This window comes from Chrysochloris asiatica, unplaced genomic scaffold, assembly GCF_000296735.1.
Source record: "Chrysochloris asiatica unplaced genomic scaffold, ChrAsi1.0 scaffold00103, whole genome shotgun sequence".
NCBI classification, from domain to species: domain Eukaryota; kingdom Metazoa; phylum Chordata; class Mammalia; order Afrosoricida; family Chrysochloridae; genus Chrysochloris; species Chrysochloris asiatica.
In genome coordinates this window covers 7,662,260-7,688,619 of record NW_006408621.1, presented here as the reverse complement: position 1 = coordinate 7,688,619, position 26,360 = coordinate 7,662,260, and the positions used below count along the sequence as shown (strand labels likewise).

Genomic DNA, 26,360 nt, shown 5'->3' with positions numbered 1-26,360 from the left:
CCTGCTATATTTGGTCAAGGAGTACTGGTGTTGCGCTGTGGTCAGTTTGCACTGCAAAGTCGGTGGTTCAAACTCACCAGCTGCTCCTCAGAAACCCTACACAAGTTCTCTATGAGATGGAACTGACTGGATGGCACTTAACAACAACAATGTTGTTAAGGAGCTAGGGAGCTGTGATAGAATTTTGCAAGGCCAAAGACCTCTTAATGTTGTTGTTAAGCGCCTATCAAGTTGTTTTTGACTCAGTGACCCTGTATAGGGTTTCCAAGGAGTGGCTGGTAAGCTTGAACCTCTGACTTTGTAGTTCAAACAGGCCTTGGGGTCCAGTGCTTTATCCCAAAATGCCACACCAGGTCTTTATAGCAAATACCTTTTCTAAACAACATAAAAGATGACTGACTATACACATGGACCTCACCGGTTGGAATACACAAATGTCAAATTAACTACATCTGTGGAAAGAGATAGTGGAAAAGCTCCATATCATCAACCAAAACAAGGCCAGGTGTGTAGGTAAAATAGCCCAGTAATTGCTTACAGGTAAGTTCAGGGTAAAGCCGAAGAAAATGAAAACAAGTCCACAAGAGCCAAAATATGACCTTGAACATTTAGAGAGCATCTCAAAATCAAATTTGATGAATTAGACACTTATGACGGAAGATCAGAAGACTTGTGGGGTGACATCAAGAACATCATACAGGAAATAAGCAAAATGTTATTAAGAAGACAAGAAAGAAGGAAAAGACCAAGATGGATGTCAGAAGACACTCTGAAATTTGCTCTCCAGAATAGAAATGCTAATGCAAATGTAAAAGAGATGAATAAAATTTCAAAGGTCAGCTGGAGAAGTCGAAGTCCAGTATTATAATGAAATATGCAAATACTTGGGAGTTAGAAAACTAGAGGAGAAGAACCCACTGAGCATTTCTCAAGCTAAAAGAACTGATGAAAAAATCCAAGCCTCAACTTGAAATATTGAAGTTCTCTATGGGCAAAAGATTGAATGATGCAGAAAGCATCATAACAAGATGGAAGGAATACATAGAGTCATTGTACCAAACAAGAAACAGTTGAGTTCAACCATTTTAAGAGGTAGCATATGATGAAGTGACAATGGTACCAAAGGAAGAAATCCAAGGAGCACTAAAGGCATTAGTAAAGAACAAGGCCTCAGAAATTGATGAAATACAAATTGAAGTTTTTCAACAGAACTGGTATAACACTGGAGACTTACTCATGTATGCCAAGAAATTTGGAAGACAGCTACATGGCTGATTGAAAGAGACCCATATTTGTGCCCATTCCAAATGCAGGTGACCCAACAGAATGTGGATATCATCAGATAGTATCATTAATACTATATGCAGGTAAAATTTTGCTAAAAATAATTTTAAAACTGAACAGTATATTGACAGGGAACTGCCAGAGGTTCAAGGTGGATTCAGAGAAGGATGTGGAATGAGAGATAACATTGCTGACATCAGATGGATCTTGGTTGAAAGCAGAAAGTACCAGATATTTGCCCATGCTTTACTAACTACGCAAAAGCTTTCGATTGTGTGAATAATGACAAGCTATGACAACATTGTGGAGAATGAGTATTCCAGAACACTTAATTGTGCTCATGAGGAACCTGTACATAGATCAAGAGGCAGTTATTCAAACAGAACAAGGAGATACTGAATGGTTAAAAATCAGGGTTGTATTCTTTAACCACTGTTAGTTAATCTTTATGCTAAGCAAACAAATCCAGAAACTGGTTTATATGAAGAACATGGCATCAGGATTGGGGAAGACTAATTTAAAAACATGCACTATGCAGATGATACAACCTTGCTTGCTGAAAGTGAAGACTTAAAATACTTACTGATGAAGATCAAAGACCACAGCCCTTGGTACGGGTTGCACCTCAATGTAAAGAAAACAAAAATTCTCACCACTGGACCAGTAAATACCATCATGATAAATGGAGAAAAATTGAAATTGTGAAAGACTTCATTTTGCTTGGATCCACTATTAACACTTATGGAAGCAGCAGTCAAAAAATGAAACAACATATTGCATTTGGCAAATCTATTATACAAGACTTCTTTTTCAGTGTTGAGGAGCAAATGTCAGTTTGTAGACTAAGATGCACCAAGCCATGATATTTTCAATAACTTCATAAGCATGTGAAAGTTGGACAATGGATAAGGAAGCCCACAGAAGAATTGATGCTTTTTGAGTTATGGTGTTGGAGAAGAATATTCAAAGTACCATGGACTGCCCGAAGAACACACTGATCTGCGCTGAAGAAGTATGTATGGCCAGGGTGCTCCTTAGAATCCAGGATGGTGAGACTGTCTCTCATACTTTGGGCACATTATCAGGAGGGACATCATGCTTGGTAAAGTGGAAGATCAGCAAAAAAGAAGACCGCCAATGAGATGGACTGGCACAGTGGCAGCAGCAATAGGATCAAGTTAACAACGGTTGTTAAGGATGGCTCAGGACCAGGCAGTGTTGCATTCTGTTGTGCATAAGATCACAATGAGTTGGAACCAACTCAATCACCTAAGAACAACAATAATGGGACTAAGATAAATTGAGGGAACTTCTCTGTAGCCATCTGCTGATCACAGAACCCTATTTAAGCATGTTTTGTTTGGAATAAACCTTTACAATTATGAACTGGAACCCTAGTAGTCATAATTTTGGACTTACTTGTAAAAGGCCGAACATGGGAAGCCTATGGGAGAGATACAAACTATGACAGACAGGCGGTGAGTACTATCAACTAATTAGACACACTGGAAGTTGCAGAAGACTTTATGATGAAAATAGCATTTGCATTGGTCAGTTAAGGATGGGAGCTTTTCACTGGGGACAGTGATTAAAGGATCTGGGAGGGAAGACTACCCCTACGTGGATATTCTAAGTAGAATATGTAATTCCAGTTGCATACCTACGTGAAGGTAATGGTGGCAGTGAAGGCAGTAAACAGGACCCCCAAAAAAGAAAAAAGACTAGAATGGACTCATGGGTTGGTGACCATCCTGGTTTGGTTCCAGGGAACCAAACCTTTATTTATTTCCTTGGGAAATAAGGTTTCTAGGGAGACTCCATGAATTAAAAAACCATTGTCAGTTCCTGGGTTAAATGGATTATCAGCAATGGAAAAGGGAAACCTTTCACTGAAGATGAGAGTCATGAGGAAAGGATGATCCAAGGTGGCTTTAAGCTTCTGAGTGCATGTGAATGGAAGAATGACCTCAGAAAGCTCAGGAGGGAGAGCAAGGTTGAGAATGGAAGATGATGAGTTCCCTTTAGATAGACTGTGTTTAGCCTGGGAGTCCCTTGGATTATTAATATGTTCAGATGCTAACCCAAAGATTGGAAGTTCAAGTCCCTCCAGAGGTGCCTTGGAAGATAGGTCTGATAATCTACTTCTGAAAAATAAGCCATTGAAAACTCTTATGAAGCAGAGTTCTACTCTGACACACATGGGGTCAGAGTGGACACAATGGCAACTAGTGGTGGTGAAAATGGTTAAAAAAGTCAAAACGGAAGTGTCCAGGTGACAGTTGATCTTGGAGAGGGAATGTCCAGAAATGAGATTTGGGAGCCTTTGGTAGAAAGGTGGCACTGAAGCTGTGAATGTGGAAAGATCTTCAGGGGCATATGCAGTGCGAATGGAAGGTGTTGAGGCCTGAGCCTTGGAGAGGGAAGAACAGGATTCATCATAGGAAGGAGACAAATAGTCAGAGAGGGAGGAGGCCAGCAGAAGAGGTAGCAGGAAACAGCATGAAATGTAGTTGAGGCTAAAGGATACTGGGTGTAGAAACAGTGGCAATTCCAGAAAAAGGAAATAGAAGTCCATTTCAGAATGAGGAAAAAAAGTAATACAAAGAATGTAAGCTTGGACGAGGAAGAATCAGAAGCAGAATGAGAGATCGGTGCCAGATTCAAGTAAAGATTCGTTCAAGGTGAGATGCCCTGTTTCTGGGGGATGGAGAAGAGACCCAAGACGGAACATGCTTCACTGGTGGAGGAGACACGAATGACAACCTCAGGAATCAAGAAAGGTAGAAATGGAAACACAGGAGAAGAGATTCATTTTGGAGAAGAAGGATATGATGTGAAGAATAAAGGGATAGGTGAGACTGACTAGCCTTCAATCTTTGGGGGTAAATTGGTGTTCAGTCTTTTCAGTGATGCAGTAGCAATACCTTCAACTGCTGAGGGTGCAGGACTGTGACTTGGAGGACAAAGTAGTCTGAATCAGCCTCTCTAAAGAACTCAGTCAATGAGGAAAGAAGAGGTAAAGTATTGGCAAATGACAAGGGGTCAGTTGAAGAGGGCTTTAAGCTTTTAGTCCAGGGCTCTCTGGGACCCTGGTAAGTACCTGAGTAAGTAAGCAAACAGTATGCTCATATAAACCCCACCTCTGACGGGACTTGAACTTCCAATCTTTGGGTTAGCAGCTGATTCACATTTCTAGCAAATCTTAAAGGTAAGCTTTTCGACAGAATTTAGGCTTATTAATGAAAACATCCTGCTTCTAATCAGGAAAATTCACTCTGCTAAGCACTGGACATAGCAGAATTGCCGAGTCCAGCACACCGTCCAGGCGTTATAGCAATATCACTAGAAGTGCAAAATAGCACATTCTCTTAAGGCATCTGACATGTGTTAAGAAGGCCCAGGGCACATATCCCTATCAGATCAATACTTAAGCTCTTAATTATGAGCTTGCAACACAGCTGTCAGACAAACTTTCCTTATGCAGAGGTCATAGTTCCTGGCCTGAATTCCATTTCTTAAATTTTTTTACCTTAACACATCACAAATTCAAAGTATAGGAAAGTCCACATCAAAATCCCTGCTATTTCAGTTTCGTCCTATGCCAACATATTGAGGATCTTCTCTGTACTAAGTTAAGATTTTTGTTTTGTTTTTTAATCCAAAATGTGTTTATTGGGATGGTTTCCCACTCATCTTGATTCCAGGTGCTCTTAGTGTGGCTTCAAGCTTGCTTTTCCTCTTGTAGGCTGACAGACAACAGTGGAGCAGCCAACACACAAAAGTACTACTGTTTATCCATGGTCTCCTGGGCATTTCACATCCGTGAAGCAGGAATCAGGGCTCTGCACCGGTGCTTCGTCTTGTTCTTTCCTCTTCTCCCTTTCTGGAGAAGGATAAGGAAGATCCTTTTCGAGAGGCATGATCCTATGGGGAGGTCATCACAGCTGGAAAGGGCTTCGTTCCGTTACAGGCCTCTCCTTTATACGTATGAAGCAGATACTACACAGGAGCAATAAGTTCATGGGAAAATTCCATGACCTTTTAATTACACTTTCCCACAAACTTGTTGAAGCCCCCTTATATTACTATGCCCATTTTACAGATGAGAAAGCATAGGCTTGGAGAGATTGTGTGGTTTAGCCATGACTGCTTAGCCTCAGAGAAGCAACGGCAGTTGCAATGGTTTGAGTATCAGGATTTTACAAGTCAGGAAATTTTAAAACATTTGGAGGCCACACAAGATTAACAAGTGGGTGTTAAGTCATATACTATAATATCATATATATATATTAAAAAAAAGCCATTTAAAGACTTTTTTAAATGGGAAGAAATTAATCTCAGAATACAGAATGTTCTTTTGCATTTAATAACTTTAGAGAAGCTTATTCTTTTTAACATGAATTCATGGAGGAATTGTTAAGTTAATAACCAGTTAACCAGTTGTCGATTCTGACTCATGATGCCCACCTGTGTTTCAGAGAAGCCTCACCAGGTTTTCAAAATGGATTGATTTTCATTGCAATGAAACAAAATATGATAGGATGAGTGTAAATCGATGTTTTCCCATGTAAACAATCACTCAATTCACAATAAAAACTTAAAAAATAAAAAAGGACTGATTTTTTTGGAAGTAGATTACCAGACTTTCGTTCCAGGGCACCTCTGTGTAGACTTCAGTCTCCACCCTTTTGGTTAGCAGCACATGTTTTCAAAGTTTACACAAAGACTCCTGAGAGGCTATGTTTATGAAATATTCAAGACACACAAAAAGCAAAGATAATGTAATGAACACTAATGAATGTGTTCTCCACTCAAATAATACGTTACAGTTTGAATTAAGAGTCCTGGCTACCCCTCTCCCTGACCCTACTAGCCTCCCTCTGCTGAGGTTAACCATTATCCTTACATTAATGTTTCTCACTTGCTGGAATGTTTTCATACATTCACCACAAACTGATGTAACTTTTTGTAGTGCAGCCATGGGGTCAGTAGAGATTCAAGACCAGCAGGAAGTAGGGCAGTGAGGAAGGACCAAGTAGGAAGACAGACCCCTTTAGTGAAGACCTGTGTAGGAGGACTCATATAATTGGGAATCATTGAACTAGATACTCTGGGGTTTCCTCTAAGGTTCTCAGTAAGCAAAAAGCCTTCTCTTCTAGCAGTTGTTGTTGCTGTGTGCCGTGGAATCGGTTCTGACTCATAGAGACCCTGTACAGGGTTTCCGAGGCTATAAATCTTTATGGGAGTAGCAAGCCTCATCTTTCTCCTGCAGAACAGCTGGTAGTTTCGAACTGCTGACCCTGAGGTTAGCAGCCCGATTCGTAACCACTACGCTAGCAGAACAGTTAGGAAGGAGTAAAATTCCATATCCTTATTTCTCCTCGGGCTGGTATGTGCCTCTCTACACGACAAATCCTTTTATAACTAAATTTACAGGAAATTTCACCAGCCCAAGCCTTAGGCCGTCTCTGCAATCAGACATCTTTCATATGACCCAGAGTGTCTAGTTTCTCTGCTCAATTGTGACTAGTTTTCTGAGGGTCACGGAAAGGTTCGTTTTCTCCAAGTCACATAGCAAGTTGTGCAGAGGTAAGATAACAAGATAACCCCAAAACTCTCACTCCAGACTTCATAGTCTGCATCACCGGGAACCTCATCCAGTTTTCAGTACAGAAAAAGCCAGCTCTATGCTCTCAGGTTTCATTGGGGGCGGGGGTCTTGGCTGAACAAAGCCATCTAGCTATTGCTATATAGTATACATCCTACCATTTCTACAAGGGAATTATAAATGTAAAAATAAGAAATTCTAAATCTTGTTGTGTCTTCAAGTGGTTTCCGACTCATAGCGACCTAAGGCTCCTAAGGAGCTGCTGGTGGGTTTGAACTTCAAAACTTGTGGTTAGCAGTCCGGTGCTTATCCTACAGCGCCACACCAGGACTTCAGACAGAGTTGTTACAAGTGGGCTAGGAAATTCTAAACCTTAACAAATAAAAAAGAAACAGCGCTACGAAGGTGGAGAGCTTCTGGATATCATAATTCCCCAAATGTCGGAGAAAAATGTCCTGGTCCGCCACCCCCCTTTCCAAAGTTGGGTAGCCCTCGGGACACATGTGCCTCCCGCCTCAGCCAGCCCAAGACGCCGGCAGCGTGCAGGGCAGCCCCGCCGTCCGCCACGCTTACCATTGCGTCTGAACCGTGGCCCCCAAGCGACGTGGGGAAGCGCACGTCGCGGACCGAGAGCCTGGAGATCCTGCCGCGCACCATGGTCTCCGTCTCCGGGGTTCTTCCCATGGCAGCTAGTGCGCGCTAGAGGGCAGTGGAGGCCGCCGTCCCGACGGCGGCGCTAATTGGCCGCGGGGCTGGGAGGCGCGGCCGCGCCTGGAAGTTGTAGGCCCCGTTGGGATTCCGGGGACGTGCCTGCTCCTCGCGGCGCTTCCGGCGGAGACTGGCCAGCACTACCTCGGAGCGCACCCTTAGGCTCCGCAGAGGCCAGCGGCCGCCTGAGTTGGAGACTCTGGACGCTGAAGAGAGAGCCGTTCTATCGGAATACAGTTACTCTAGAGGCGGATTTTGGGCAGTGGCTCAGCTCCTGACTCACAGGAGTTCAACAGCTTCGCACCTTGGTGGGCTAGGAAATCCTAGCTCCCTTTAATCGTCCTCAGCCTAAATTTGCCACCTGAAAATTATGATAAACCCTGGACTGCTAACCATAAGGTCTGCGGTTCGAAACCACCAGCCGCTCCTTGGAAACCCAATACAGGGTCGCTATGAGTTGGAACCAACTCGATGGCCCTTAGCAGCAACAACAACAACCATTGATTAAGGAGTGCACGGTGGCTCCTTGCACTGGTCTGACAACCATAAGGTCAGCAGTTCGAGCCCATCAGACGCTCCTTGAGAGACAATGAAGCTTTCTACTCCCGCAAAGATTTACAGTCTCGAAACCTTATACAAGGTCTCTGTGAGTGGGAACCGAAAGTGGCACTTACATACAGTCACCATTTATTAAACCCCTACTGACACAGACTCCTGGTAAGGAGCTGTAGGATCAGCACTGGATATGGAACCACTAGGTCGGCAGTTCAAACTCACCAGCTGCTCCTCAGAAACCCTATGCAGGTCAGAACCAACTCCATGGCACTTAAACTACTGACACAGGTGCTTCAGTACATTATCTCTTACCCTCCCAAACTTGCCTGGTGGTTGTTAAGTGTCCTCCAGTCAGTTCGTACTCCTAGCAACTCGTACTCCTAGCAACTCTGAGTGGGCTTTCCGAGGAGTGGCTGGTGAGTTTGAATCCCCGATCAGTGCTTATACTACCACACCATGCTAGGGCTGTAAACCTGCATGGTAGGTAGGTCATTTTCATTTTATTAGTGACTTGATCAAGACCACACAGCTAGTTAAATTGCAAAGTGTCCTAGCTGCAAAACTGGGCCTTGCGCTCCAGATTAGAGGGATTTTTATGTTTTGGAGTCCTGGTGTGGCACTGCAGGATGATGTACTGGACTACAAGGTCAGTTTGAACCTCAAGGTCAGCAGTTCAAACCCACCAGCCGCTTCTCAGAAACCCTATACACGGTCGCTATGGGTTGGAACCGATTTGACGGCACTTAACAACAACACCAACAAAGGATTCCTCAAAGTCCTGGTGTGGTTTCTCAGAAACCCTACATAAGGTCGTTATGAGATGGAACCGATTCAACGGCACTTAACAACATAGGATTCCTCATAAGACGATGCAAGATATGTACACATTCTTTAAAAAAAAAAAAAAAAAGCTTGTACATACATGTTCCCATACCATTTTATAAAATTCGCTGAGCCTTTGCTGTACTACATCCCATCTTTCAATTCCTTCTTCAGGAGAATGTTTGTTTGTTTTTTAAGTTTGTACATACATCCTTCTTGGGCACTTCTGGGGAAACTCGAATGAACCTTCAAGCAGTGGAACCATTAACTGTAACACCAGACTCTGAAGATAATGCTATAGCTACTATATTACTATATATGCCTGTGGGCATGGCAAGGATTTTGTTTAGGGACACCTACCTTTCCTTTGTTGCTCAATGATCTGTATAATCCCCTTAGATTAATTTCTTTGACTTAAACTGAAATCAACTCAAATGGCTTTATAGAATCTGACGGAAGAATATAAAACAAAGGCTGGGAGTGAGGCAGTAACCCCCGTGACTGCGGCAGTACCCCCGGTGAGGTGACTGGCATACAGAGACTGAGGGCCCTTTCTCCTTTATAAAGGGGTAGCCAGTTACTCAGCTCCAGCTGATTGTGCACTTGTAGAAGCTAGGTTGCTATCTTCTCATTTTGCTAGACTTCTACACATTAGCTTAAAACTTAATTTCTTCCCACTAAAAAATGGTGTAGGCCAAATAAAACACTGTTATGACTATGACTTGGTGCCACCACTCATCTGTCACGTTGTCGAACCACCGTGGTGCCTTGTGTGTTGCTGTCATACTGGAAGCTATGCCGCTGGCATTTTGAATACCAGCCTGGTAACTCATGGTGGACAGGTTTCAATGGAATTTGCAGATGAGGAAGGAGAGGCGGACCACTTCGGAATGTTTAGTCACTGAAAACCTTATGAAGAGAAGAGGCACATTGTCGCATGGAGTGCCAGAAAATGAAAAAATTATCAATAGCACCAGAATATTGTCAGATACAGTGCTGGAAGATGAGCTGCTCAGGTTAGAAGGCATTGAAAATGTGATTGGGGAAAGAGATGCCTCCTCAAAATAGAGATTACAGTGATGACGCAACACACCACACAATATGACAAAGTGACATAAGAATGGTAGCTCACCAGACTAGGATATAGAAAATAAACTTTACGAACAATATTATACCAATTGATTGAGTTGTCCCATGAGATTATAAACCTAAATGTTTAAACCAACAGAAACCAAGACAAAACCAATCACCCATGAGGTGATTATGTCTAAGAACCATCAATTTCTATGACCCTTATTGGTTTCATTATATACACACATATATATTTGAACAAACACACATTTTAATTATTGTTTTTGCTGAGTGCCATGGATTTGGTTCTGACCCATAGTGACCTTGTATAGGGTTTCCAAAGACCAACTGGTGAGCTTGAACTGCTCAAACCAACTTTGCAGTATAGCACATTAACCCACAAAACCTCACCAGGACTCCATTGTAGTGGTCACAAATTATATATCATGTAGAATTTACCTAAACATCTTTGTGTGTGTGTGTGTGTGTATAACCTAGTGACATCGGTTATCATGATTCAGCTGTGCACACTTCTCCCATATTTGATGCTACCATTTCCATCATCCTAAGTGAAAACTTACTACTATCCATAGAATCAATTTCTCTCTCCCCTACTCTCCACCCTTAGTAACTACCAATGATGCATAAATAGCTGTTCGTGTCTCTTTATAAAAGTGAGATTGTGCAATATTTGTCTTTTTGTGATTGATTTATTTTGCTAAGCATAATGTCCTCTAGATTCATCCATGGTCTTAGATATTTTGGTGATGCATCATTCTTTATGGATATGTAGTAGTCCATTTCATGAAGGTTTTCAATTTTGTTGGAGTACAGTTTTTCATAGTATTTTATTATGAACCTCCTTATCTGCTGCTGAATCTGTTGGTAATTCTATTTCATTTCTGATTTCAGTTATTTTTGTATCTTGTCTTTTTGGTTTTTGTCACTTAGCCAATGGTTTTACTATTTACTGATCCTTTCCAAGAACCAATTTATGATCTCATTGATTCTATTTTTTTTTTCTTCCTGTTTTATATTCCATTTGTTTCAGCTCTGATATTTACTGTTTCCATTCTTCTGGTAGTTTGGAACATCTTTTGCTCTTTTCTAATTGTTCAAGTTATCATGCTGTTGATTTTGGATCTGTCTTAGTTATTTAGCACTGTTGTAACAGAAATGATGGGTTTAACAAACAGAAATGTATTTTCTCACAATTTTGGTCGCTTGTTGTTGTTGTTGTTGTCAGGTGCCATCGAGTCGGAACCGACTCATAGCAACCCCATGCACAGCAGAACGAAACAATGTCCGATCCTGGGCCAACCTCACTACCGCCGCCACACTTGAGGCCATCAATGATGTCACCTGGCTGATCCATCTTGGCCTCCAACAAGCACTCTGGCTGCACTTCTTCCAAAACGGATCTATTGGTTCTTTTGGCAGTCCATGGCACCTTCAGTATTCTCCTCCAACACCACAACTCAAAGGCATCAATTCTTCTACGATCTTCCTTATTCACTGTCCAGCTTTCGCATCCATAAGAGGTTATTGAAAATACCATGGCTTGGGTCAGGCGCACCTTAGTCCTCAAACTGACATCTCTGCTCTTCAATACTTTAAAAAGTTCCTGTGCAGCAGATTTGCCCAATGCAATACATCGTCTGATCTCTTGACTGCTGCTTCTGCGAGTGTTGATAGTTGATCCAAGAAGAATGAAGTCCTTGACAACTTCAATCTCTTCTCCATTGATAAGAATGCTGTTTATTGGTCCAGTGGTGAGGATTTTTGTTTTCTTTACATTGAGTTGTAATCCATACGTAAGGCTGTGCTCTTTGATCTTCATCAGTAAATATTTTAAGTCCTCTTTACTTTCAGCAAGCAAGGTGTCAGTTCTAGGGGAAGACTTTGTTTTGGGGGAATGCTCCTTTTCATCTTCTGTATCCTGGTTCCTTGAAGATTTCTATGTGGTTTGGTTATCTATGATTCCACATCTCTGCTTGTTCATTGGCTTGTTTTATCTCTTTTTTTTATTGTGTAACAGTGGTGTGGCGCTGTGGGTTAATGCACCAGACTGCAAAGCCATTTGAACTGCAAGGTTGGCAGTTCAAGCTTACCAGCCACTCCTTGGAAATCCTATACAGGGTCTCTATGGGTCAGAACCGACTCAATAATAGCACTTAACAACAACAACAAGAGATTGGTTTAAAGCACATCCTACACTAATTCTGCCTTATTAACATAATTAAGACAGCCCACTCCCAAATGGGATTGCAATGACTCACATACAGATTAGAAATTAGTACAAATATTTTTGGGAGACACAATTCAGTCCATAACACGATGTATACATTTTTAATGTAGGCATTTATTGCTATGGATTTCTTTTACTGTGGCCCAAAGGTTTTGGTTATGAATCAGGCTGTGAACCGCAAGGTCAGCAGTTCGAAACTACCAGCTGCTCCACGGGAGAAAGATGAGGCTTTCTGCTCCCATAAAGATTTACAGCCTCGGAAACCCTGTAGAGGGCCGCTATGGGTCGGAACCGACTCGTTGATGCTTAACAACAAAGGTTTTGGTATGCTGTACTTTCATTTTCATTTGAGTCTAAGGTTTTTTTGTTTTTAAAATATTTTATTGCAAATTAGGTGAAGGTTTAGAGAGCAGATCATCAGTTTTACATTCAACAATTCATACACATTGTTTCATCTCATTAATTTCAGTGTATCATCACTTATCCCATTTGCTCCCTGTGTTTTCTGTTTCTATTCCTCTGTCTTTCCTAACCCTTCTGAACTTTGTCCTTGTTAAATGCTGCCCTTTGATCTCAAATGGTTGATTATTCAAGATGTGTCTATTGTTTGGCTGAAAACTGAGCCATGGAGGTGAAAGTATTTTTAATTTCTTCTATGACCTAACAGCTTTTTGTTGTTGTTCTGATCCACAGCGACCCTGTATAGGGTTTCCGAGGAGTAGCTAGTGAGATTGAACTGCCCACCTTGACTTTGCAGCACAGAGTCAGAAACAACTCGTGGAGAAAATTATATATTCAATTTGCCATCTAGTTCCACAATATATTTCCTCAGTGCTTTAGGTGACAAGTCAAACCAGTGGAATTATAAATGGAGTAAAAGGAATTTGATAACCTTTAAGGGAAACACCACTTTAATTCAGTTTTTCTATCCTTTTGGCCAGCTGCAGATGTTTGCTTTTTATTTCCCTCATCCATATTGCCATTTAGGCCAGCCAGACACAATTTTTTCATTTGGATTCTAAGTCTGCCAGCTACCTCTGGTTAACTTGACATGAAGACTTTTTTTTTTTTTTTTACTTTTTATTGTGAATTGAGTGAAGGTTTACAGAGCAGATGTTTTACATTCAACAAATCCTACTATCATACTTGGTTTTATTTCAATGATTGCAATCCCCTCATGTAACAAGTTATCCCATTTCCACCCTGTGTTTTTTTCCATTCCACCCTCCTTCCCAACCCTTCTGAACTTTGTTCTTAGGTAAATGTTGCCCTTTTGACCTTGAATGGTTGACCATTCCATAGTGAGCATACCTTACTAGTGTTGTTGTTCCCACTATGTACCTCACTCTGCTTGGCCAGAGTCCTGGTGTAACACTGCAGGTTAATGTGCTGAACTGCAAGATCAGTGGTTCAAGCTCATCAGCTACTCCTCGGAAATCCTATACAGGGTCGCTGAGTTAGAATCAACTCAATGATACTTAACAACCACCATTACTTGACTGAAGTCTGTGATCAGTAAGCCCATACTTTTATTATTTTGAGTTTTGTTGCACATTGTCTCCTCCTCTATCTGGAATCTTCTAATATGATCCCTCCTGTTCAGAGAAATTGGTAGTGGGAGTTGGGCACCATCTCTAGTTCTTCTGGTCTTAGAGTTATGGAGACTGATGTTCATCACTGCTTGGCCAGAGTCCTGGTGTGACACTGTGTTCCCAAATCCACTGGAATAATTGATTCCAAGCATCTTCAATTTTCATCACTTTTCTTTCTTCCGCACTTGGAGACCAATAATTGCAGCTTATATAGCTGCTCATGAGCTTTTAAGATTCCCAGTATTGCTACTAACCAAAGTAGGATGTAGAGCAGCCATTGCAGACTATGTTCTGCCAATTGATCATGGTTGACATTAACATTTAAGATGTAAGATTTAAGATCGAACCCTTATTCTATAGATGTGGGAAATACGAGGGTGAGTCAAAAATTATCTGCACTACGGTTATAGTCAAACACCTATCCACGGCTGATCACAACACTGAGTGTGCAAGTGAAACTGTGAGGATGGCACACAGCTGGGCAGTTTTTGTTCTTTTGTGCACAGGATCACTATGGGTCGGAATTGACTTGATGTCACACATCTGTTTAATAGCTTCTATAATTTTACCAGAGTTCTGGAAAACTTCTATAACCTTAATTCAGAGCTCTCCTCTCCCCCCATTTCTATTCATTCTGTTTTTATAAAAGGCAAAGTGGTTTATCAGTCTCACAATCTCATGTAGTCCTTCTGGGCATGGTGGGGGGGGGCATACATTCAAACAAGCTCATTAAAGTGCTTCAGAACAGAGCTCTTTAAAAGGAATTCCACAATGAGCTCTCAGAGCAATTTTTTTCTCTGCACTGGTGTGGTGCTGTAGGATACGCGCTGGACTGCTAACCACAAGGTCGGTGATTCAACCCCACTAGCTGCTCCTAGGAAATCCTATACAGGGTCGCTGAGTTGGAACTGACCTGACAGTATATAACAATAAAATCTTTAGTTCTGTAATTACAAATATTCAGAATGATTCTGAAATACGATGGATCTAATGTGACGTTTAAACAAGCAAACATTCAGCAGTTTTAATATCAGATACACAGGCTTCTCTTACCTTTCCCCAGGAGGTACTACCAGAACCTTATATGGCGAACCTTAGAAATAATGATAATGGTAAAGAAAGTCTAAAATATAGGCTTTTAAGTTAATCCTTTATCTAAATCCTAGAGAACTGAAAAGCTCAGACCTAGTTAACTGATGAGCATATGTGCTGACAAGGCAACTTTGAAGTTTATACAGATTTTTTAAGCGAGCAACGAAAAGCAGTTGTTTCTTAGGAAACTGATGTATATATGCCCTTTCAGTCATTTTTAGGAAAGAAAGGGGTAGCCAAGAACAACCGAGTTTTGAGTTTATTAGGAAACAAAGGTGATGGAAGATTGCTCCCTCTGGCCAAAGAGGATGATAGATGATGTCTACGTCTTTTTAGAAACAACTTTTTATAGGAGGCTTTATGTTGGTAAGCAAAATAAAAAGTTCTGAAGCAAAAAATTGGGGAATATAGCAAAGTGGCAGTTTATGCAAACAGTAAAGTTTTCAGTACAGTAGCAACGGTCAATATTCCATTAAATGTAAAACACCCAAGACCTAATAACTGGACAGTGGAGAGTGAGTTTCCATGGCAGAACATCGGTTTTGTATTCAATGAATCGTATTTTGATTGCAATGATTACAATCCCCTCCATGCACCATCAGTTAACAGTATTTGTCTCTCTTCCCTTTTTTTTTTTTAATGTACACAAAAACACTTAGAAATATACAATCATTTAAACAACCAAGGGAACATTTTGCAAACCAGCCCCCTGCCCGCCAGCACACAGCCTTTCTTTCCATGAGTCTAGAGTCCTCAGGTGTTTTAGCTCGCCATCGTAGCAATACTTTTTGACTTACCCTCATAAATGCAATTTGGATATACTCTCCATACACTGGTTTCTTTTGTAACAAAGAGAGAACTTGCTTTCCAGTTGCTCTGGAATGGCATCCTTAAAGAGTTGTGTGGTCATTAAGAATATCTAACTCTGTAGAGAATAGCCTTGGAGAATTTTACTAAGAGAGCTAAATGAGGATTTGATAAATAGGATGGAAGTTTAATTTGAAGGATAATTCTTACCAAAGCAATTTATAAGTATGAAGCAATCCCAACCAAAACTTCACTTGAATTTTTTTGTAATTAAAAAAAAAAAAAAAAAGAAACTAAACTTCCAAGAGCTTTCCAGAATACCAACCATAAAAAAGGAACTTACTCTACTGGTGATTAAACACATTATTTGTTGTTGTTAAGTGCTGTCGAGTTGGTTCCGACTCATAGCAACCATATATATACTTCCAAGAAGTGGCTGGGGGGCTTCAATAGCCAACCATGAGGTAAGCAAGTCTAGTGCTTATCTAAAAGCACCACACCAGGACTCTAAAATTAACTGGCAATTAAAAGTGTTATGTTGATGGAGAGGAACGCAGTGGCAACATATGATAAACACTGGACTGCGAACCACAAGGTGGGCAACTCGAGCGCACCAGTCGTTCTATGGGAGAAAGATGAGGCTTTCCGCTCTTGCAGATGTGCCACCTAGGAAACTCTATGCAGGGTTGCTCTGAGTCACAACTGACGTGACAGACTTAACAACAATGTTGATGACAAGTGGACAAAACACACACGTGTAGATTAGTGCATTAATAAAAGACCAATAAAGGGTGCTGGGCTGGGAAATTTTACCATCTGGGGCAAAAAAAAATCATGCTAGATCCCTCCAATAATTTTATACACAAGTAACTTCCAAATGAACTAAAATGTAAAAAACAGAAAAGCAATTTGACAACATAAAATGTACAACTTGTGAAAAAAATCACAATTAAAAGGCAAGCGGAAAACACTCTTAAAGGATGGTCTAAGGATAGATAATATATAAAATACAAATATATAATATATAGAGTATAATAGATAAAAATACTTAATTTTTATTAAGTGCAGTGTCAACTGATAACATGTTACTTTTATGAAATCATCAGGAAAAGTAAGTCCAGGAACAATTTTTTCTAGATGATATACCATTAAAAAGTAATTAATACTATTATGTTAATTGAAAATAGAAAAGGATTTTAATTGGTCACTTGTAATTTAGTATGAGTTTTATTTTCATTATACTTACAATAGAAGTGCAAAGCACACACATACATACACACACAGAATTATGGCCCATACATTGTTTGAAGATCCAATCCAATAATGTCAAAAGTAGTCATCCATCTTATATCCTTCACTTAGATTCTCTACAAATAGTTTGACCCAACTTTCTTGGGTTTCTCTATATAATACATTAACTGTAATTGCTGGTTTAACAAAAAAACAAAAACAACACTAAACTAGAACACGTCACTCATGTGGAATAGAAAATTAACCACAGAGAGTAAGTTCAATAATGTCCTGAATTTAACAAAGATTGATTTAACTCTGCTGAGGAACGATAACTGAACATATCAATAGAAAAATAAGAATTTAGAATATATTCTGGCTTAATGTCAAATTTTAAGACACTGATAGAAAGTATGAATAGCAACTAAAAAGATAAATAGGTACAATGAGAATTTTTATTTTAATTATCCACAAACATTATAATACTTTATAAAAACATTAAATTTTAGGTTATCATTATTCAATTAAAAAAATGTTTGTGCTAGAAGGCTGTTTTCACTAAGTTCAATTTTTGGTAAGGGTTAAGTTCTACATTAAGATCATGAACATGAAAAACTGTTAAAAAAAATCTCCAAACATACAAAGTTGTTTATTTTTTTTCTTGGCAATTAAAAATGACATAACCACTTAAACTCAATAAACATTAGTGTTTTATTCCCTTATCACACAATTGTTATTACAAGGAACTATGCCACTAATTAAAAACCTAATGAATACCATCAACTTTTCATGGCTTATTTTTCTTAACAGCATTAGTACATAAAACATAATTTTGTTGCCTTTTTTAAAATGCTTACAAAATTACAATTTCAGTTTACATAAAGCCCTTTAAAAATCTGATGTCATAGGTTGTAGATGTTAAGTGTAAATATTGACACCACTCTCCTTAGGAAGGACCTCTTGGTAAAGGGATTCAATACTAAGCAGGTTATGTAAACATAAGAAACAATCACAATTTTTAGTACCAAACTGTTGCCAACTTGCAAGATATTCATCACATTTAAAAATATTCTGAGTTTCAACATAGATGCCATGGCACATAATTTTCATTTTTTTGATTAAACCAGTGATAAGTGACAGCAGATAAAAAATGATATTCCTAAAATATGGGGAACTGATATTATTGCTTTATTTAAGGTATGACTGTAGACTATTTTAAAACAAGTATCAGACTTTTATGTATATCAGATTTTTTCCTTTGCTAACCGATAAGCACATGATCACAAGGTTGGTTTGAACTGCAAGGTCTGGCAGGTCAAATCCACCGGTCGCTCCTTGGAAACCCTATACAGCGTCGCTATGAATTGGAACCTAACATCAACAATAGGCCACTTAAGCCCTGATGCTACTATTCAAATTCTTATTTTGGAATTATTTCTGAGTTAGTCGTAAAAGTCTTTCTGTTTTCTTCTGCACTTTAAATGGGCAAAAACTAAAAACTAACCCTTTTCACCATTGTTAACAGTTTTGAATAAATTTTCCTCCCCAAATCAACTATATTCTATAAGAGAAAAAATGGTCACCATGAAGCATATTTAAAAAGTGAATGTAGATTCAAACAGGAATTTGAAAATGGAAGTTCACAATGCTCGGAATAAATGCTGTGCAACTGTAGTAAAGTATGAAAACTTCACTATTTTGAGGATGTAACACTCAATGTCCATGTTAGGAAAAATTAGTTTTATAAGTGATCTCTTGTAACTCTTAAAGTCTTTGAATACACAAGTGAGAAGCTCTGAGTGCCAGCAAAGCCATTTTGTCACTCTAGGACATCAACATTAAACACTTCGTTCTATCCCTCTATCTGTAAAACCCACATAGTCTCTTCTATTTCTTTTAAATACATTTTATTCTCTGTTAGTCTCTATTCAATAACAGCAAAAGTGCATTCAAGTCCCTGATCCAGTGTTCCTTTCTATTTGTGGCACCCATCCTCAGAGGTACAGATTAACAATAGCTCACAGTACCAAGTCGAATTGTTTTTAAGTACTGTTTAAGCTACTTAACGGTTACAAGTTTCCCCCTTGGATTGGATAGTATAATTTCAATTATATATTGGCATTTATCTGTCTCAATCAATGCAACCTAGTAAAATTATTAATTCACTTCCTAGTTACCTTCTGTATTCTAAATTGAACTATTCAGAAAAAGGTTCAAAGTGAAAATGTTCCTATTCTACTTTCCAGTTCCATGAATATGAGTATTAACATAGTACATTATACTTTCAAATTCTACTGTTGAGGTCTGACATGTAATCAAGTTTTAGATGCTGTTTATATTCCTTTTTGCTTCTGTGAATCTTGGCCCTTTTCCATGCAAAAGGAGGCATATATTTAAACTGCATACTAACTGTTCAAACTTAGAAAAAAACCCTTGAGAATAATGAATGCAAGAAAATTTTTAAAAACTGGAATGGAATTGTTTGGTCCCATGAAATTCCTTAGATTTGGGGTTTCTTATAGTGTAACTTTTTACTCGGTCTACAAAGACCATTTCCTTTAACAGTTCTGAATTGGGGAAGGAACAGTGGTCTTGCTGCCCTTCATTGTTCACGCTATCACTCACACTGTCATCAGTATCTTCACTATACTTTCTTTGGACCCTGAAGTAAGTTGGAGAATTCAATATTGGTACTTCATATTTTAATACTTGATTTAAAAAAAAAAAAGTGGTTTTGTGCAACCATGTCTGGAATTCCAGTTTACCATAAAAAACATGCAGAGTAAAGAAGACTTTCTTCTTTTGATTCCTATACATAAGTGAGGAAGTCTACACAAGTTCTTTTCATTTTGGCAGATTTGTGCATATAAAACAAGTGAATTATAAATTTTCTCCTGGCTGGTACTGTGGCTCCGTAGCAGTAAAGTAATCTTCCAAGAAGGACTGAATATATTCAAATGTTGGTCTTTCATCAGGGTCCTTCTTCCAACAAAGATTCATCAATTCATGTAGGGATTCTGGGCAGCCCTGAGGGCAAGGCATCCTGTATCCTCGTTCCACCTGTTCCAGTACTTCACGGTTCACCATACCTAACACACAAAATTTAAACATTAAAAAATCATGAGTACAACCATTACTAGCAAAACGGAACAAATCCCCTAGCCACTCAATGATTTTAAGTATAGTCCTGGTGTGGCGCTGTGGATTAATGCACCAGACTGCAAAGCCGTTTGAACTGCAAGGTTGGCAGTTCAAGCTCACCATCTGCTCCATGGAAACCCTATACAGGGTTGCTATGGGTTGGAACCGACGTGATAGCACTTCACAACACAACAACAAAGTGGTTTAGTGAAATGATTCTTTCAACAAGGAAAACCTTAAAAAGAAAAAATGTTTACTTGTGCTTTATTGACTATGCAAAGGTACTCAACTGTGTGGTTTATAACAAATGATAATCTCATAAAAAATGGGAATTGCGAGTGGATTGAGGGATTACATTCATTGAGTTGGTAATGTATGATTTGTTGAATGTAAAGCTATGATATGTGCTTTGTAAACCTTCACAATAAAAAATTTAAGAAACAAACAAACCCAAGCAACAGGGAATAAGGAAGACATTTTTAAAGACAAAGTATTACAAAACACTAATTTGTGTTTCACATTAGTAAAACATAATATCATTTTAAAAATTTCACCCAAACTTTACTATGAACAAAATACCTTAAAAAGTCAACTGCATATGATTAATAACAATTTAGGGCATCCCTTTGAGATACTGATACTTCCTAATAATAACAGCTAACAATGACCAAAATTAGACCAATAAAGAACACTGGCAAAATAGTGTCTGAAAGAAACTGGTTTTGCCAAAAATACTATTGTAACCTTTTTCAAAAAGTTCCCTTCTTGTATTCTTTTGTAATTTCCCCCATCTCCCCTTGCTCATCAGCTGCTCACAGGCCATCAACACTTTCTTTCCTATACTGTATCGTGGTGACCCCAACACCACACCAACTTCCCTTCCTATAGACAAGTCAGAGCCGTCTCTCAGATCTCCCACAATCTTGAAAAACATCGATGACTTTTTTCAGAGACTATCATTCCCTCAAGTCAATATGAAACTATTAAGATCCCCTACACCTCAAGGTGTTTGGTTATGTCTAGCAAACATCTATAACTGTGCCTTCTATTTGATTATATATGTGACTATATGTGCATACATATATACATATACACATACACACACCTATGTATCTCTTTGTATCAGTACCAGGCTACTGTGGCTGTGTATTAGATTTTAAGATCAGGAAGTTGGAGGCCTCCTACTGTGCTCTTCTTTTTAAATAATGCTTTGTTTACCCAGGGTCTCTTTCCTTTCCATATAGAGATTAGTTTTTCCATCTCTTTAAATAATGATGTTTGGAATGTGGATTGAGATAGCATTATATTTAGAATGCTTTGGGTAGTGTTGACATTTTCACAATGTTATCTTCCTATCCACGAGTAGTATATAGTCCTATGTTTCTTTAAGTCTTGTTTGGTTTTGTGTAGTAGTGTTTTCATATTTTTCTTTGTATAGGTCTCTTGTTTCTCTGGTCAGATTTATTGCCAAGTGTTTCATCTTTTGGGTGGCTATTGTAAATGGTATTGTTTTCCTAATTACCTTTTCAGAGTGTTCTACAGGAATCCAACTTATTTTTGTATGCTGATCTTATACCCTGACACTTGACTGAATCTATTGATGAGTACCAATAATTTTCTTGCGGAGTCTTTGGGATTTTCTAAATATAGAATCATATCGTCTGCAAATAGAATTTTACTTCTGTCTGCCAATTTGGAAGCCTTTAATTTTTTCTTACCTTATAGCTCTGGCTAGGACTTTCAGTACAACACTGACTAGGAGTCGTAATAAAGGGAAAACTTGTCTGGTTTTTTTCAGTTTCTCACTACTGGGAGTGATTGCTGGCTGTTGGTTTTATATATGTCCTTAATTATGTTGAGAATTTTCCCTCTTATTCCTATTTTGCTGAGCCTTTTTTTTTTTAAATCAGGAATGAGTGCATCAAAGGATTTCCTCAAAAGAATACAAAGAAATCCCACACATTGGGAAAAAAAATGTTTGGCAACAACATATCAGACAAAGTACTACTCTCCAAAATTTATAGAACACTTCAACGCCTCAACAAGACAACAAAAAAATCAATTTAAAAAGGGGCAGAGGATATGAACAGATATGTCATCAAAGAAGACATTCAGGCAGCCAACAAAACTATGAAGACATGTTCACAAACATTACCCATTAGAGATGCAAATCAAAACAACAATGAGATATTATCTTACTCCAGCATTAACAGCAAAGCTCCCCCAAACGAAAAACAACAAATGCTGGTGAGGATGTGGAGAGACTGGGACCCCTCTGCACTGCTGGTGGAACTGTAAAATGGTATAACCACTGTGGAAAATAGTATGGCACTTCCTCAAAAAGCTGGAAATAGAAATACTGTATGACACTGCAATCCCTTTATACTTGGTATATATCCTCAAGAATTAAGAGCGATGACATGGCTAGATATATGCACACCCATGTTCACTGCAGTACTATTCACAATAGCAAAAAGATGGAGACAGCCTAAATGCCCATCACCAGAAGAATGGTTAAACAACCTTTAATACACACGCACAATGGAATACTACCCAATGTTGAAGAATAACAAAGAATCCACAAAACACATCACAACATGGACAAACTAGAGGAAATTATGCTGAGTGAAATTAGTCAATCATAAAAGGACCAGTATTAAATGAGACCACTGTTGTGAAAAGCTAAGAAAATATTTTCTTGCTAAATGAAACATTCTATGATGGTTACAGGGTAGGTGAAGGGGAAGGAAAAAAGTTAAGTAACTAGACGTAAATACTGTTAACTGATGGTACATGAAGTTGAGTGCAATCATTGCAATGATGCAAAATGTATAATTTGTTGAATGTGGGATTGATAATCTATTTTATAAGCTTTCATTCAATTTACAATAAAAGTTTTAAAAAGAAGATAATGGAATATATGATACATGTTGTTATTTTTGTTAAGTGCTATTGAGTCGGTACCGACTCATAGTGACCCTATGTACAACAGAACAAAACACTACCTGGTCCTGGGCCAACCTCACAATTGTTGCCACACTTGAGCCCACTGATGCTGCCACTTTGCCAATCCATCTTGCTGGGGGTCTTCCTCTTTTTCTCTGACCCTCCACTTTACCAACATGATATCCTTCTCCAGTGACTGGTCCCTCCTGACAATATGTCCAAAGTATGAGAGACGAAGTTTGGCCATCCTGGCCTCCAACGAGTACTCTGGCTGCATTTCTTCCAACACAGATCTGTTGGTTCTTTTGGCAGCCCATGGCACTTTCAATATTCTCCTCTAACACCCTAACTCAAAAGCATCAATTCTTCTGTGGTCTTCCTTATTTACTGTCCAGCTTTCGCATGCATATGAGGTTACTGAAAATACCATGGCTTAGGTCAGGCGTACCTTAGTCATCAAGCTGGTATCTTCACTCTTCAACATTTTAAAAAGGTCTTGTGCAGATTTGCCTAATGCAGTATGTCGTTTGATTTCTTGACTGCTGCTTCCATGGATGTTGATGGTTGATCCAAGAAGAATGAAGTCCTTGAAAACTTCAACCTTTTCTCCATTGAAAAGAATGTTGTTTATTGGTCCAGTGGTGAGGATTTTTGTTTTCTTTACATTGAGATGCAATCCATACCGAAGGCTGTGCTCTTTGATCTTCCATCAGTAAATATAGTAAGTCCTCTTAACTTTCAGCAAACAAGGTTGTATCATCTGCATATCGCAGGTTGTTAATGAGTCTTCCTTTAATCCTGACGCCACATTTTTCTTCATAGAACCCAGCTTCTTGGAATATTTGCTCAGCATACAGTGTATAAGTATGGTGAAAGAATACAACCCTGTCACACATCTTTCTTAATTTTAAACTATTCAGTGTTCCCATGTTCTGTTGGAACAACTGCCTCTTGGTCCATATACAGATTCCTCATGAGCACAATTAAGTATTCCAGAATACGCATTCTTTGCAATGTTGTCCGTAGCTTGTCATCCACATAATCAAAAGCCTTTGCATTGTCAATAAAGCATAGGTAAACATTTATTTGATATTCTCTGCTTTCAGCCAAGATCCATTGGACATCAGCATAATACCCCTTGTTCCATGGTCTCTTCTAAATCTAGCTTGAACCTCTGGAAGTTTTGTTAATGCATGCTTGCAGGCATTTCTGTATTACCTTAGTAAAACTTTACTCACATGGGATATCAAAGATACTGTCCGATGATTTCCGCATTCCATTGGGTCACGTCTCTTTGTAATGGCACAGATCTGGATCTCTTCCAATCAGTTGGCTAGATAGTTGTCTTCCAAACATCTTGGCATAGATGAGTGCCTCCTGTGCCGCCTCTTGAAAGACTTCAATTTTTATTCCATCAATAACTGGTGCCTTGTTCTTTGTCAATTCCTTCAATGCACCTTGGAGTTGCTCCTTCAGTATCATTGGCTCTTGATCATATGCTACCTCTTGAAATGGTCGAACATCAACCATTTCCTTTTGGTATAGTGAATCTGTGTATTCCTTCCATCTTATTCTATTTTTTTTTTTTTTATTGTGAACTATGTCTTAGTTTACATGGGTGAACATTATCTTTACATTCGTCCTATCATATTTTGTTTTACTGCAATGATCACAATCCCCTGCATGTATCATCAAACCAAAGGATATACCCCACATGCCTGCCCCCCAGCTGCCAGCACACAGTCCCTCTCTCTCCTTGAGTCCAGAGTCCCCAGCTGCTCCTTCTGTCATGGCATTGTCTCTGCCTCCATCCCTAGTGTCACTGCCTCCCCGGACAGGGTCTCACATTTTGCTTTTCTCCCTTGATGGTTCCAGGGATGTCCGCTTCTGGACTGCAAAATCAGCCACTTCCCTCCTTTTGTTACCATTTATATTTACCTTTCCAACACTCACTGTCAGACCTAATAGCAATCATTCTCTGTTGAACCACAGGAGTCCTTTCCCCATCACCTTTTATCAACCCCATCCAGACAGGTTGGAAAAAATTCAGTGGAGATTCTACCTTTCCCTGTATCCTCTGGAGCTAGGTTCCCTATTGAAAGCTTGTAAGCCAGTCACTTCTTGCCATTGTAGTCCCCCCATTTTGGGTAGCCAATGTCTACACTCCCCATCCCTGTCGAACCCGTGTACCAAGGAGATGGGAATGATCCTCACTGTAGAGTTCTGTTTGCTTTATCATACTGTATCCACAAGCACAGGTCAAGTTCATCCACTTGTAGTGGGTTACTCCTCCCCCCACCCCCTTTCTTTCTTCCTCTAGTTGTGTTCTGGTTATCCAGCCATCTGCAAGTGTGGGTATTCTTGTGCATCTCCTCTCACTTCATATCAGCTGGATGCTTCACACTCTGTTCTAGTCCTCTGGGGCCATGTTCCTTCCCCTGGGCCCATGAGTCCCCAGGTCTCAACATACTGCTGGTTAACCAGGTCTCAATCCAGGTTAACAGGAGTCTATTGAATGTGGTCAGACTTAGTTCACAACTTCATTGCTATTTTTCCCCTACTTCCCCTTATCGGTGACCAATGTGGTCAGCAGCAGGACCATATGCCTACTAGTGTATTCCATTTGAGTTTCAGTCTTGGAAGGGGGTTTTCCTTGAGGGGACCTGGCCACTTGCCTTGATGGCTCCCTGGGGAACAACTTGCTTGTTCTTGTAGTAGTCAACTTGACTGCTGTTGCTGTTATTGTTTTTTATTTTTTCTGCTGGTCTTTCTTTCAAGATGTATCTTTTGTTCTTCTAGCTGCTCCACACTGGTCTACGTGTCCTTTTAAGTGGAAATGTTCCACCTCAGAAGATTCTGGATGGGGTTCATGATTCCACCTATGGTCTTGTGCAATACAAAGGCTCTGCAGGAAGTCTCCTTCACTGGGCAAGTTCTAGCCCCATTTTAGGTATTCAAATCAGTTATAGGCTCAAGACAGACTTACTGGCTTTCTCTAGTGATGTTTCTGGCTATTCCTCTCTCTCCCCTTAAAGTGTCTATTTTACAATAGTAGGCAAGTGAAACCAATATTCAAAAGACAGCCAAGCTTGTAAGTCCGTCTTCTGCCTTTAACTGATTGGAATACCTAAAATGGGGCTACAGCGTACCCAGTGAATGAGGCTTCCTGTGGAGCCTTTGCAATACATAAAACTATAGGTAGAAACTAGAACCACATCCAGATCACTAGAGATGAGAAATCTCCACTTGAAAGGAC

At 39.5% G+C, this 26,360-nt stretch overlaps 2 protein-coding genes across 2 annotated transcripts in view; both read right to left on the bottom strand.

Annotated features, from left to right (window-relative positions):
• Positions 1-7,549, bottom strand: part of ENOSF1 (enolase superfamily member 1) — a 50,868-nt gene extending 43,319 nt beyond the window's left edge. Inside the window, exon 1 of the mRNA XM_006867295.1 lies at positions 7,466-7,549. Within this exon, the coding sequence (XP_006867357.1) occupies positions 7,466-7,549 (84 nt within the window). The remainder of the gene's footprint in view (positions 1-7,465) is intronic.
• Positions 7,550-19,897: 12,348 nt separating this feature from the next.
• The window catches only part of YES1 (v-yes-1 Yamaguchi sarcoma viral oncogene homolog 1), a 68,733-nt gene continuing 62,270 nt past the window's right edge, over positions 19,898-26,360 (bottom strand). The window contains exon 11 of the mRNA XM_006867279.1: positions 19,898-20,106. Within this exon, the coding sequence (XP_006867341.1) occupies positions 19,898-20,106 (209 nt within the window). The remainder of the gene's footprint in view (positions 20,107-26,360) is intronic.